Source organism: Macaca thibetana, chromosome 20 (assembly GCF_024542745.1).
Source record: "Macaca thibetana thibetana isolate TM-01 chromosome 20, ASM2454274v1, whole genome shotgun sequence".
Taxonomy (NCBI): Eukaryota; Metazoa; Chordata; class Mammalia; order Primates; family Cercopithecidae; genus Macaca; species Macaca thibetana.
In genome coordinates this window covers 47,083,354-47,098,646 of record NC_065597.1, presented here as the reverse complement: position 1 = coordinate 47,098,646, position 15,293 = coordinate 47,083,354, and the positions used below count along the sequence as shown (strand labels likewise).

General features: G+C 47.8%; 2 protein-coding genes across 2 annotated transcripts in view; one reads left to right on the top strand and one right to left on the bottom strand.

Moving 5' to 3' along the window:
• The window catches only part of VKORC1 (vitamin K epoxide reductase complex subunit 1), a 502,856-nt gene that overhangs the window by 78,970 nt on the left and 408,593 nt on the right, over positions 1 to 15,293 (bottom strand). The window lies entirely within an intron of this gene.
• LOC126944267 (NADH dehydrogenase [ubiquinone] 1 alpha subcomplex subunit 3-like) lies at positions 12,074 to 12,503 on the top strand. Its single transcript, XM_050773593.1, has one exon. The coding sequence runs from the start codon at positions 12,110 to 12,112 to the stop codon at positions 12,362 to 12,364; it is 255 nt and encodes an 84-aa protein (XP_050629550.1). The 5' UTR covers positions 12,074 to 12,109; the 3' UTR covers positions 12,365 to 12,503.

Sequence of the window (15,293 nt, the reverse complement as noted above, 5' to 3'; positions counted from 1 at the left end):
AATTCTTAGGAGCTGTGGGGTTTTACAGATTATGGATTCCAAACTTTGCAGTACTAGCCAAACCTTTGTGCAGGGTTACAAAGGCTGGCGACCAGGAGCCTTTTGAATGGGGGCCTCTACAACAGCAAGTCTTTTGTAAGTTAAAGGAAAAACTTATGTCAGCCCCAGCTGACTACCAGATTTGACAAAGCCCTTTACACTCTATGTGTCAGAAAGAGAAAAAATAGCAGTTGGAGTTTCAACCTAGCCTGTGCGGCCCTGGCCAAGGCCAGTGGCCTATCTCTCAAAACAACTAGATGGGGTTTTCAAAGGCTGGCTCCCATGTCTAAGGGCCCTGGTAGCAACGGCCCTGTTAGCACAAGAAGCAGATAAACTAACCCTTGGGCAAAACCTGAATATAAGGGCCCCCCATGCTGTGGTAACTTTGATGAATGCCAAAGGACATCATTGGTTAACAAATGCTAGATTAACCAAGTACCAAAGCTTGCTATGTGAAAATCCCCGCATAACTATTGAAGTCTATAACACCCTAAATCCTGCCACCCCGCTCCTAGTATCAGAGAGCCTGGCCAAGCATAACTGTGTAGAGGTGTTGGACTCAGTCTATCCTAGCAGACCTGACCTTCAGGACCAGCCATGGGCATCAGTAGACTGGGAGTGATACGTGGACTGCAGCAGCTTCATCAACCCACAAGGAGAAATATGTGCAGGATATGCGGTGGTAACTTTGGATGCTGTCACTGAAGCCAAACCGTTGCCACAGGGCACTTTAGCCCAGAAGCCTGAGCCCATTGCTTTAACTCGGGCTCTAGAACTCAGGGAAGGTAAGACTGTAAACATCTACACTGACTCTCGATATGCCTTTCTAATCCTTCAAGTGCATAGAGCATTATATAAAGAAAAGGGCCTGTTAAACTCTGGGGGAAAGGACATAAAATATCAACAAGAAATTCTACAATTATTAGAGGCAGTGTGGAAACCTCAGAAGGTGGGCAGTCATGCACTGCAGGGGACACCAGCGAGCCTCCACCTCAGTGGCCTTAGGAAACTCTCGAGCTGAATCAGAAGCTCGTAAAGCAGCATCTACCCCTTACCGGGCATCAGTAGCAGCTCCCTTACTCCCTCAAACACCTGACCTGGTACCTACCTATTCCAAGGAAGAAAAAGACTTCTTCCACGCAGTAGGAGGGCAAGTAATAAAAGGAGGATGGATCAGACTGCCAGATGGGAGGGCAGCTGTGCCGCAGTTGCTGGTAGCCACAATCGTATTGGCCATGCACAAAACCACTCATCTAGGACAAGAGTCACTTGAAAAATTATTAGGCTGGTACTTCTACGTCTCATACTTGCCAGCCCTTGACAAAGCAGTAGTACGACGGTGCTTTACTTGCCAACAACACAATGAGAGGCAAGGCCCCACTGTTCCGCCCGGCATACAAGCTTATGGAGCCGCTCCTTTTGAGGATCTTCAGGTGGATTTCACAGAAATGCCGAAATGTGGAGGTAACAAGTATTTCCTGGTTCTTGTGTGTACTTACTCTGGGTGGGTGGAGATTTATCCAACACGAACCGAAAAGGCCTACGAGGTAACCCATGTGCTTCTTCGAGATCTTATTCCTAGGTTTGGACTGCCTTTACGAATCGGCTCAGATAATGGGCTGGCATTTGTGGCTGACTTGGTACAGAAGTCAGCAAAGGCATTAGGAATCACTTGGAAGCTACATGCTGCCTACCGACCTCAGAGTTCCGGAAAGGTGGACTGAATGAATCAGACTGTCAAAAATAGTTTAGGGAAAGTATGTCAGGAAACAGGATTAAAGTGGATACAGGCCCTTCCTATGGGATTGTTTAAAATTAGATGCACTCCTTCTAAGAAAACAGGATACTCCCCTTATGAAATACTATATCATAGGCCTCCTCCTATACTGCGGGAGCTTCCAGGCACTCCCTGAGAGTTAGGTGAAATTGAATTACAGCGACAGCTACAGGCTTTAGGAAAAATTACACAAACAATCTCAACTTGGGTAAATGAGAGATGTCCCATCAGCTTATTCTCCCCAGTTCACCCTTTCTCTCCAGGTGATCGCATGTGGATCAAGGACTGGAACGTAGCCCCTTTGCGGCCACGGTGGAAAGGACCTCAGATCGTCATCCTGACCACCCCCATGGCTATAAAGGTAGAAGGAATCCCAGCCTGGATCCACCACATCCATGTGAAACCTGCAGCCGCTGAAACCTGGGAGGCAAAACCGAGCCCGGACAACCCCTGCAAAGTGACCCTGAGGAGGATGACAAGCCCCGCTCCATTCACACCTGGAAGCTGACTAGTCTATGCATGGCCGAAGCATGAGGAGAATCATCATGGAACTCATTTTCCTTATAATTTGGACTTGCATAGTAAAAACTTCCACTGATTTTCCCCGCATGGAGGACTGTTCCCAGTGTATACATCAAGTCACTGAGGTAGGACAAAAAGTTGCTCCAGTCCTACTATTTTATGGTTATTATAAGTGTACCAGAACTCTAAAAAGAACTTGTTTGTATAATGCTATTCTATGCAAGGTATGTAGCCCAGGAAATGACCAACCTGATGTGTGTTATGACCCATCTGAGCCTCCATGACCACAGGTTTTAAAATAAGATTAAGGACTGAGAACTGCTGGGGACTCATAAATGATACGAGTAAAGTTTCAGCCAAAGCAAAAGAAAAAGGGGTGCTCAAACAAGTCACCTTGAAGTTTGATGCCTGTGCTGTCATTAATAGCAATGTTAGGAATGGGATGTGGCTCTTTTTGTTGGGAAAAAGGCTATATGGCTGAAAATGAGTACATTTGTCATAAATTAAGACTGTGTGAAAATGAATATAGATACTGGTTTTGTGTTATTTAGACCACTTGGATAAAAAATGAAAAGGATCCAGTCCACCTTCAGAAAGGAAAAAACGGCCCTGCCTCAGCCTCCCGAGTAGCCGGGATTACAAGAGCCTGCCACCACACATGGCTAATTATTTTGTATTTTTAGTAGAGATGGGGTTTCACCATGTTGGCCAGGCTGGTCTCAAACTCCTGACCTCAGGTGATCCACCCACCTCGGCCTCCCAAAGTGCTGAGATTACAGGCGTGAGCCAATGCGCCTGGCCTAATTTTTGTATTTTGTTGTTGTTGTTGTTTTGTTTTTGAGACAGAGCCTCGCTGTGTCCCCCAGGCTGCAGTGCAGTGGTGCGATCTCGGCTCACTGCAAGCTCTGCCTCCAGGGCTCACGCCATTCTCCTGCCTCAACCTCCCGAGTAGCTGGCATTACAGGCGCCCACCACCAAGCTCGGCTCATTTTTTGTATTTTTAGTAGAGATGGGGTTTCACCGTGTTTGCCAGGATGGTCTCGATTTCCTGACCTCGTGATCCGCCCGCCTCGGCCTCCCAAAATGCTGGGATTACAGGCGTGAGCCACCGCGCCCAGCCATTTTTGTATTTTTAATGGAGACAGGGTTTCACCATGTTGACCAGGCTGGTCTCACACTTCTGACCTCAGGTGACCCGCCTGCCTCAGCCTGCCAAAGTGTTGGGATTACAGGCGTGAGCCACTGCGCCTGGCTTCCTTTTTAATTTTGTAGGCAAAACTTTCCAAAATAAGTTCTTATGAAGTTTCCACTAAAGAAAGAAAACAGTTACTAAATTCTCTGGTTTCTAAACAGCTAATAGAAAGGAGCCTTAGGGCAAAATTCTTACTTTCCTTCTTTCTTATTTCACCATGCAAGCTGGTGCTGAGGGCAAAATTTTTATTTATTTATTTATTTATAAATACTTTAAGTTCTGGGGTACATGTGCAGAACATGCAGGTTTGTTACATAGGTATACACATGCCCTGGTGGTTTGCTGCACGCATCAACATTAGTTATTTCTCCTAATGCTATCCCTCCCCAAAATTCTTTTTTTTTTTTTTTTTTTTTTTTTTTTTGAGACAAGGTCTCTCTGTGTTGCCCAGGCTGGAGTGCAGTGGCACGATTTTGTATTTTTTGTAGAGACAGCAACTCATGATGTTGCCCATGCTGGTCTCAAACTCTTGGCCTCAAGTGCTGAGATTACAGGTGTGAGCCACCTCACCTGGTCACAATATTCTTTCACACACACATACACACATACACATGCACGCACACACACACCAATAAACACAACAGGAAAACTGCTTAGTTGGAAACAAATATTGATAATGAAAATTCCAAGAGATGTCCTTTCAAGGGGGGGTGTGTGTGTGCATGTGTGTGTGTGTGTCTGTGCATTCTTGGTGTGTGTAGCCTGGCCAGAATCATCTTGGCGACCCACCCACCAGACTTTGAAGACTTAGTATGAAAAAAAAAAAAAAAAAAGGCCGGGCGCGGTGGCTCAAGCCTGTAATCCCAGCACTTTGGGAGGCCGAGACGGGCGGATCACGAGGTCAGGAAATCGAGACCATCCTGGCAAACACGGTGAAACCCCGTCTCTACTAAAAAATACAAAAAACTAGCCGGGCGAGGTGGCGGGCGCCTGTAGTCCCAGCTACTCGGGAGGCTGAGGCAGGAGAATGGTGTAAAACCCGGAGGCGGAGCTTTCGGTGAGCCGAGATCGCGCCACTGCACTCCAGCCTGGGTGACAGAGCCAGACTCCGTCTCAAAAAAAAAAAAAAAAAAAAAAAAAAAAAAAAAAAAAAAAAAAAAAAAAAAAAAAAAAAAAAAAAAAAAAAAAAAAAAAAAAAAAAAAAAAAAAAAAAAAAAAAAAAAAAAAAAAAAAAAAAAAAAAAAAAAAAAAAAAAAAAAAAAAAAAAAAAAAAAAAAAAAAAAAGCTGGGCATGGTGGCTCACACCTGTAATCCCAGTACTCTGGGAGGCTGAGGCAGGTGGATTGCTTGAGTCCAGGAGCTCCAGACCAGCCTGGGCAGCATAGCAAAACCTTGTCTCTACGAAAAATACAAAAAATTAGCCAGGCATGGTGATGTGCACCTGTAATCCCAGCTTCTTGGGAGGCTGAGGTGGGAGGATTGTTTGAGCCCAGGAGTTCAAGGCTGCAGTGAGCCATGATCCCCACCACTGTACTCCAGCCTGGGTGACAGAGTGAGAACCTGTCTCAAAAAAAAAAAAAAATGACTCCAGAAAAGTGACCTCTAAGGGGACAGGGCTCTTGAAGGCCTTTGTGGGCCAGAAGAGTTCCTTCCTGGTGGACTGCAGCAAAGCGAGCTCCAACATGCTGCTGCTCGGGGTCCATGGGCCCACCACCCCCTACGAGGAGGTCTCCATGAAGCATGTAGGCAACCAGCAATACAACGTCACATACATCGTCAAGGAGAGGGGCGATTACGTGCTGGCTGTGAAGTGGGGGGAGGAACACATCCCTGGCAGCCCTTTTCATGTCACAGTGCCTTAAAACAGTTTTCTCAAAACAAACAAACAAACAAACAAACAAACAAACAAAACGTAGCTCCTAGAAAATTTAAAATTACGGCCGGGCGCAGTGGGGCTCACACCTGTAATCCCAGCACTTTGGGAGGCTGAGGCGGGTGGATCAGTAGGTCAGCAGTTTGAAACCAGCCTGGCCAACATCGTGAAATCCCATCTTTACTAAAAATACAAAATTAGCCGGGCATGGTGGCACAGGCCTGTAGTCCTACCTACTCGGGAAACTGAGGTAGAAGAATCGCTTGAACCCGGGAGGCAGAGGTTGCAGTGAACCAAGATCATGCTACTGCACTCCGACCTGGGCGACAGAGCAAGACTCCGTCTCAAAAAAAAAAAAAAAATTTAAAATTACATAAGTAGATCATGCTGCTCAAAATAGTTCCCTTGAGGCATCCATTTAAAACAAATTAGGCCGGGCGAGGTGGCTCATGCCTGTAATCCCAGCACTTTGGGAGGCCGAGGTGGGCGGATCACCTGAGGTCAGGAATTCCAGATCAGCCTGACCAACTTGATGAAACTCTGTCTCTACTAAAAACACAAAAATTAGCCGGATGTGGTGGCATGTGCCTGTAATCCCAGCTACTCGGGAGGCTGAGACAGGAGAGTCACTTGAACCCAGGAGGCAGAGGTTGCAGTGACCCAGGACTGCACCATTGCACTCTAGCCTGAGCAACAAGAGTGAAACTCCATCTTAAAAAAACAACAAAAAAACCCACCAAAATTAAAAAAATATGCGTATGCCGGGTGCAGTGGCTCACGCCTGTAATCCCAGCACTCTGGGAGGTCGAGACGGACAGATTGCCTGAGCTTGAGAGTTCGAAACCAGCCTGGGCAACATGGCGAAACCTCATCTCTACTAAAAATACAAAAAATTAGCCGGGTGTGGTGGTGGGTACCTGTAATCCCAGCTACTCGGGAGGCTGAGGCAGGAGAATCGCTTGAACCGGGAGGTGGAGGGTGCAGTGAGCCGAGATCACGTCATTGCTCTCCAGCCTGGCGACAGAGTAAGACTCTGTCTAAAAAAAAAATAAGGCCAGGCTCAGTGGCTCATGCCTGTAATCCCAGCACTTTGGGAGGCCAAGGCGGGCAGATCACGAGGTCAGGGGATCGAGACCATCCTGGCTAACACGGTGAAACCCCGTCTCTACTAAAAATACAAAAAATTAGCTGGGTGTGGTGGCGGGCGCCTGTAGTCCCAGCGACTCGGGAGGCTGAGGCAGGAGAATGGCGTGAACCCGGGAGGCGGAGCTTTCAGTGAGCCGAGATCGTGCCACTGCACTCCAGTCTGGGCAACAAAGAGAGACTCCATCTCGGAAAAAAAAAAAAAAAAAAAAAAAAAAAAATGTGTAATTTTTTTTTTCTCCCGAGACGGAGTCTTGCTCTGTCGCCCAGGCTAGAGTGCAGTGGCATGATCTCGGCTCACTGCAACCTCCACCTCCCGTGTTCAAGTGATCTCCTGCCTCAGCCTCTTGAGTAGCTGGGATTACAGGCACCCACCACCACACCTGGCTAATTTTTGTATTTTTAGTAGAGACGGGTTTCACCATGTTGGTCAGGCTAGTCTTGAACTCCTGACCTCGTGATCTGCCTGCCTCGGCCTCCCAAAGTGCTGGGATTACAGGTGTGAGCCACCATGCCTGGCCAAATGTATGCAATTTTTGTTTTAGCTGTCCCACAGAGAAAGTCAGAACTCTTCTCAGTAGTTTTATATGTCTCTTCCTGGAAATATTTGCAAATTAATCTCAAAAAAAGTATACATACATATTTGGCATGTTAGGGTTTAAATCTCCTTGCAGGGTCAAACATAAACAAGTTTCTTTCTTTTTTTTTTTCTTTGAAACGCAGTCTCTGTCTCCCAGGCTGAAGTGTGGTGGCGTAATCACGACTCACTGCAGCCTTGAACTCCTGGGCTCAAATCATCCTGCCTCTTCAGCCTCCCCAGTAGCTGGGACTACAGGCATGTACCACCATGTCCAGCTAATTTTTTTTTTTTTGAGACGGAGTTTCAGTCTTATTGCCCAGGATAGAGTGCAATGGCGTGATCTCAGCTCACCCCAACGTCTGTCTCCCGGGTTCAAGCGATCCTCTTGCCTCAGCTGCCCAAGTAGCTGGGATTATGGACATGGGCCACCATGCCTGGTTAATTTTGTATTTTTTTTAGTAGAGACAGGGTTTCTCCATGTTGGTCAGGCTGGTCTCCAACTCCTGACCTCAGGTGATCCTCCCGCCTCGGCCTTCCAAAGTGCTGGGATTACAGGGGTATACCACTGTGCCCGGCCTAATTTTTTTTAAAGTTTTTGTAGAGACTGGGTCTGGCTATGTTTCCCAGGCTGATCTTGAACTCCTGGGCTCAAGTGATCCTCCAACGCTGGCCTCCCAGAGTGCTGCGGTTGCAGGTGTGAGCCACTGAGCTTAGCTTGAAGCATAAAGAAGTTTCTTCGTTCTTTTGCATATTTGTCCTGAAGCCCCTGTACTAATACTCTCACTCTTCTCCCTTCTCCTATTTAGAGATAGAAAATCTGTAGCCCTGAGTCCTTGAAAAAGGCAAACGATATGGAATTGTTAACGGATACTTTTACGTTACACTTTTTTTTTTTTTTTTTTTTTTGATACAGAATTTCACTCTTGTTGCCAGGCTGGAGTGCAATGGCGCAATCTCGGCTCACTGCAACTTCCACCTGCTGGGTTCAAGCGATTCTCCTGACTCAGCCTCCTGAGTAGCTGGCATTACAGGCGCCTGCCACCATGCACAGCTAACTTTTTGTATTTTTAGTAGAGACAGGATTTTACCATGTTGGCCAGGCTGGTCTCAAACTGCTGACCTCAGGTGATCCACCTGCCTCAGCCTCCCAAAGTGCTGGGAATACAGTGTGAGCCACCGTGCCCGGCCTAAGTTACACTTTTGTTTTGTTTGTTTGTTTGAGACAGTGTCTGTTGCCTAGGCTGGAATGTAGTGGCGCCATCTCGGTTCACTGCAACCTCTGCCACCTGGGTTCAAGTGATTCTCCCACCTCAGCCTCCTGAGTAGCTGGGACTACAGGCACGTGCCACCACGCCTGGCTTATTTTTGTATTTTTAGTAGAGACAGGATTTCACCATGTTGATCAGGCTGGTCTCGAACTCCTGACCTCAGGTGATGCACCTGCCTCAGCCTCCCAAAGCACTGGGATTACAGGCGTGAGCCACAGCGCCCCGCACACTTTTGTTTTTGTCCTTGAGAAACAGAGTTTTCTTCTGTGGCCCAGGTTGGAGTACAGTGGTTCAATCACAGCTCACTACAGCCTTGACCTCCTGGGCTCAAGCGATATCCCCCACCATCTCAGCCTCCCAAAGCCCTGGGATGACAGGTGTCAGCCACTGTGCCTGACCACACTGTGTTTTTGCAAACCAGGTACCAGGATGCTCAATTTGTTTCCCTGGGACTTTAACCTGTTTGGAAATGGACCTGGCACAACGACTGGTCAATTTCCCATCTATTGCTGTGACTATTGCATACCTTGCCCCAGGCCCTTTTCCTGCCTCCAGGGGGACTTTCTGCAGTTTTCCCTCAGACCCAGCACTGTGTTGCTCTTTTCTAGCTGGTCCAAGCAGGTCTTTTCTTAGCACAGGCCAATTATCTGCCCAGCATTTACTTTCCCAGTCTGTTTACCATGACAACCTCTCCTAGAGACACAAAATCTGAGTGGGCCCCATGCAGACAGGGGCACTTCCTGTCCTGGGCACTGCCCAAGGAGATAATAAAGCAATTATTTCTCGCTTGAAGCAGTACATCTTGAAGAACGAGTGACAGAGAAAAGGTCATTTATTCATGCCTACTATGTTCTAGGCCCAGTTAAGGGTAATTTGCAGATGGAAATGTCATTTAATATTCCCAGTAGAAGTTGCTTTTTTTTTTTGAGACAGTTCTTGCTCTGTTCTCCAGGCTTGAGTGCACTGGTGCAATCTCCACTTGTTGCAACCTCTGCCTCCGGGGCTCAAGAGATCCTCCTACCTCAGCCTCCTGAGTAGCTGGGACCACAGGCATGCACCATCAAGCCCGGCGAATTTTTGTATTTTTTGTAGAGACTTGGTTTCGCCATGTTCAAGATCAACCTGGGGTCTTGAACTCCTGGACTCAAGAAATCCACATGCTTTTGCCTCCCAAATTGCTGTGATTAGAGGTGTGAGCAACCCCACGCCTGTTGTTTTGAGTGATGTGAAATAGCAGGTTGTCTCATACCTCAGGGCCTCTGCTTAGGAGTGTGACCATTTCATCCTGTATGAAATCCTCTGTCCAGAGTTGAAATGGGGTGGAGTAAAATTCAGCTCCTGCTCTTCTTCCCAAGCCTTGGGCCCTGGGGGGCAGGGTAGGGGGTGGGTTTCTGCCTGGAATAAGGGATGCCTTTTCCTAATTTGCACAAAAATGTGCAGCAGGTTAGAGGTGGGGCCTGGGTCTGGCCCGAGCTGCACTCTCACCATCCCTCCACACTGCTCCCCAGCTCAGAGTGCTCCTGAGGGGAGGGCCTTGCCTGCTCTTCCTCCCTTGCCCTTCTATAGGGACCTAGGTAGGGCAGTGACATACATCTGTGGTCCCAGCACTTTGGGAGGCTGAGGCAGGAGGACTGCTTGAGGCCAGGAGTTCGATGTTACAGTGAGCTATGATTGCACCACTGCACTCAAGAAGCCTGGGCAACAGAGCGAGATCCTATCTCTAAAATATAAATAAATACATACAAGAACCCAGCTAAAGTGCCTGGCCAGGACAGGCTCTGGGTCAAGCTTACTCTCTTCTGTTCGTGCAGTTTTTGTACTGAGAAATGCTTCATTCGTTCAGTTGAAATGTCAACTCCTCACTGGGCACAGTTGCGCATGCCTGTAATACCAGCATTGGGAGGGTGGGGCAGGAGGATTGCTTGAGCCCAGGAGTTTGAGACCAGCCTGGGCAATGTGATGAGACCCTGTCTCTACAAAAAACAAAAATTACTGGGGCATGGTGGTGTGAGCTGCTGGGGAGGCTGAGGTGAGATGATCTTCTGAACCCAAGAGATTGAGGCTGCGGTGAGCAGAGATTGTGCCACTGTACTCCAGCCTGGGCGACAGGGTGAGACCCTATCTCAAAAAAAAAAAAAAAAAAAAAAAGTCAACTCCTCAGTGAAGGCTGACCCAGCCTACTCACTGTAAAACTAATCACTCTTCCCCTGTGACTGGTCTTACCCTGTATAGTACCCTCCTCACCTACTATGCTGTGGTGCTTTGTAGGAGTCAGTTTGCTTTTAAATTGGTCATTATCGGCACATGATGAAAAATTAAAATATAAAAGGATCTAGAAAAAGTGAATTTCCTTCAATCCTTGATCCCAAGTTCCCCAGATTCCTTCCTCAGAAATAGGCTATGAATTGTTTTTCTTCTTCTAGAGATATTTTATGCATAAGTAAACATACATATATTATCCCTAACTGTCCTCCTTCTCTTTTTCTTATTCTTCTTTTTTTTTTTTTGCCACAGGGTCTCACTCTGTTCAGGCTGAATGAAGTACAGTGGGGCAGTCATAGCTCACTGCAGCCTTGACTTTTTGGGTAGTACCCCCCACCCCACCCCCGACTCAGCCTCCAAGTAGCTGGGACCACAGTCACACACCACCAAACCCAGCGAATTTTTAATTTTTTTGTAGAGATAGGGTCTCACTATGTTATTAAGTGATCCTCCTGCCTCAGCCTCCCAAAGTGCTGGCATTACAGGAATGAGCCACTGCCTGGCCCTCTTTCTTTTTTAGAAACCCAAATAGAGGCCGGGCATGGTGGCTCACACCTGTAATCCCAGCACTTTGGGAGGCTGAGGCAAGCAGATCACGAGGTCAGGAGATTGAGACCATCCTGGCTAACACGGTGAATCCCCATCTTTATGGGCCAGGTGTGGTGGTTCACGCCTGTAATCCCAGCACTTTGGTAGGCCGAGGCGGGTGGATCATGAGGTCAGAAGATCGAGACCATCCTGGCTAACACGGTGAAACCCCGTCTCTACTAAAAATACAAAAAATTAGCCGGGCCTGGTGGTGGGCGCCTGTAGTCCCAGTTACTCTAGAGGCTGAGGCAGGAGAAGGCGTGAACCCGGGAGGCGGAGTTTGCAGTGAGGCAAGATAGCACCACTGCACTCCAGCCTGGGCGACAGATCGAGACTCTGTCTCAAAAAAAAAAAAAAAAAAAAAAAAAATAGAGGCTGGGCCTGGTGGTGCAGGCCTGTAGGCCCAGATGCTGGTGAGGCCAAGTTTGGAGGATTGCTTGAACCCAGGAATTTGAGGCTGCAATAAGCTTTGATTGCGCCACGGCACTCCAGCCTGGGCGACAGATTGAGATCCTATCTCAAAAAAAAAAAAGAAAAAAGAGGCCAGGCGTGGTGGCTTACGCCTGTAATCCCAGCACTTTGGGAGGCCTAGGCAGGCAGATCACGAGGTCAGGAGTTCAAGAGCAGCCTGGCCAACATGGTGAAATCCCATCTCTACTAAACATAAAAAAATTAGCTGGGTGCGGTGGCACGCGCCTATAATCCCAGCTACTCAGGAGCCTGAGGCAGGAGAATCTCTTGAACCTGGGAGGCGGAGGTTGCAGTGATCCGAGATCACGCTACTGCACTCCAGCCTGGGTGACAGAACGAGACTCAATCTCAAAAAAAAAAAAAAAAGGCCACTGTCGCCACCACCGAGACCAAGATGGCCACGAGACTTAGCATTTTCCTCAAGATTTCCTGGGCCAGGGAGCCAGTGCTGGTCGGATCCTTCATCATCTGGAGCCTTGCTGTAATTCTACCCCCACTTAGCCCCTACACCAAGTACTCTACCATGATCAATGAGGCAATGCCCTACAACTACCCAGTGCCTGTCTGCGATGATGGGAACACGCCCGACGTGCCCAGCCACCCCCAGGACCCCCAAGGCCCCAGTTTGGAGTGGCTGAAGAAATTGTGAGCACCTCCACTGACAGAGGAGGACCTTCCCATGGCTCCCACTAAAAATGTGAAAACCAACCTCTCCCCACCCAAAAAAAAAAAAAAAGAAAGAGAAAGAAAAATTGCATTAAATATCTGATCTAGGCCAGGCACAGTGGCTCATGCCTGTAACTGTAACTCTAGTACTTTGGGAGGCCGAGGCAGGAAGATTGCTTGAGGCCAGGGGTTCAAGACAAAACTGGCCAACAAAATGAGACCTCGTCTTTAAAACATAAATTCCGGGGCCAGGCGTGGTGGCTCACACCTGTAACAGCACTTTGGGAGGCCGAGGCAGGTGGATCACGAGGTTAGGTGTTTGAGACCAGCCTGGCCAACATAGTGAAATCCCATCTCTACTAAAAAAAAAATACAAAAAATTAGCCAGGCGTGGTGGCGGGTGCCTGTAATCCCAGCTACTTGGGACGCTGAGGCAGGAGAATCGCTTGAACCTGGGAGGCAGAGGTTGTGGTGAGCCGAGATCGTGCCATTGCATTCCAGCCCAGGCAACAGTGTGAGACTCCGTCTCAAAAAAATATATATAAATACAAATAAATAAATAAATAAATAAATATAAATTCCTGGCACGGTGCACACACCTGTAATCCCAGCACTTTCGGAGGCCGAGGCGGGTGGATCACAAGGTCAGGAGTTCAAGACCAGCCTGGCCAAGACGGTGAAATCCTGTCTCTACTAAAAACACAAAAAATTAGCCAGGTGTAATGGCGGGCGCCTGTAATCCCAGCTACTCAGGAGGCTGAGGCAGCGAATTGCTTGAACTCGGGAGGTGGAGGTTGCAGTGAGTTGAGATCGTGCCACTGCACTCCAGCCTGGGTGACAGAGTGAGACTCCGTCTCAAAACAAAAAAAAAAATTAAATAAGTAAATTAAAAGTAACTAACTAACTAAATATCTGGATATCTAAGCTGGGTGCGGTGGCTCATGCCTCTAATCCCAGCACTTTGGGAGGCCAAGGCAGGCAGATCATGAGGTCAGGAGTTCGAGACCAGCCTGGCCAACAAAGGGAAACCTTGTCTCTACTAAAAAGCCGGGTGTGGTGGTGCATATCTGTAATCCCAGTTACTCAGGAGGCTGTGGCAGGAGAATCGCTGGAACCTGGGAAGTAGAGGTTGCAGTAAGCCGAGATTGCACCACTGCTCTCCAGCCTAGGTGACAGAGACTCTGTCTCAAAAAAAAAAAAAAAAAAAAAAATTTATATCTGATATACATGTTCATTTATTTATTTACTGAGATGGAGTCTCACTCTGTCGCCCAGGCTGGAGTGCAATGGTGCAATCTCGGCTCACCGCAACCTCTGCCTCCCTGGCTCAAGCGATTCTCCTACCTCAGCCTCCCGATTAGCTGGGACTACAGATGTGCACCACCACGCTCGGCCAGTTTCTGTATCTCTGGTAGAGACGGGGTTTCACCATCTCGGTCAGGCTGGTCTCGAACTCCTGACCTCGTGATCTGCCCACCTCAGCCTCCCAAAGTGCTGGGATTACACGTGTGAGCCAACACATCCGGCCCAATATCTGATATACATGTTAATTGAAGCTGGGTGTGGTGGTCACACCTTTAATCACAGCATTTTGGGAGGATCACTTGAGCCCAGGAGTTCAAGACCAGCTTGGGCAACATAGCAAGACCCTGTCTCAAAAAAGAAAAATTTAACATTGACTTTCCTGTCAGAGATAGGAAGTAAATAAGACACTTACGGTGAATTTAAAGCACATATGGCAGCTAATGGTGACAGCATCTCACTCCAGCTGACCCTTGGCCTATGGAAGTGGGCCTGGAATGGCCCACTATTCTTAGTGTTGGCAACTAGTTAAAAAAATTAAAACATTCGAGGCGGGCGGATCACTTGAGGTCAGGAGTTTGAGAACAGCCTGGGCAATATAGTAAAACTCTGTCTCTACTAAAAAATAGGAAAATTAGCTGGGCATGGTGATGCATACGTGTAATCCCAGCTACTCGGGAGGCTGCGGCACAAGAATCACTTGAACCCGGGAGGCAGAGGTTGCAGTGAGCTGAGATAATGTCGCTGCACTCCAAGCTGGGTGACAGAGTGAGACTCCATCTCAAAAAAAAAAAAAAAAAAAAAAAAGAAATGGCCACTTGATGTAGTCTTTCAGAGTCACAAATTTTTTTTTTTTTTTTTTTTTTTTGAGACCGAGTCTCATCTGCCACCACAACCGGCCCAGAGTCACAGTTGGAGCCTAAACTCTGCCTCAGCATCTTCACCACTTGTGCCTTTGTCTTTGCAGTTCTGCCTATTATAGCCTTTCTTCCCTTGCTGCTTGGCGAACTTCTACTTATCCAGTAAGGCCTGGCTTCAGTGTTACCATCTCTCTTTAGTGTTCTGTGGTTGTCCACCTGATGGATGACTTACTCTCCTGGCAGGGTTTCCAGTCTGATTCCATGTGATGCACTTACTACACTCAAGTATACTTTGTGGTCTGTGTGTCTCACCCACATTCACCCACTGGCTGGTCCTGTGGTTTAGGGACTGAGCTCTTCTTTATCCATATCCATCCAGTCGGCCCCATGATTGGAACATACTATGCAGTGCTCAGGCAATGTCTGCTGAAGCGCAGGGCTTAAGAGCAGGCTACCTGGCTTGGGAACCCAGCTTTGCCACTTCCTGTGTAGCTTCGGCATAACTTTCCATTTTTCTTTCTTTTTTTTTTTTTTTGAGATGGAGTCTTGCTCTGTCACCCATGCTGGGGTGCAGTGACGTGATCTCAGCTCACTGCAACCTCCGCCTCCTGGGTTCAAACAATTCTCCTGCTTCAGCCTCCCGAGTAGCTGGGACTACAGGTGCCTGCCACCACGCCCGGGTAATGTTTGTATTTTTAGTAGAGACAGGGTTTCACCATGTTGGTCAGGCTGGTCTCAAACTCCTGACCT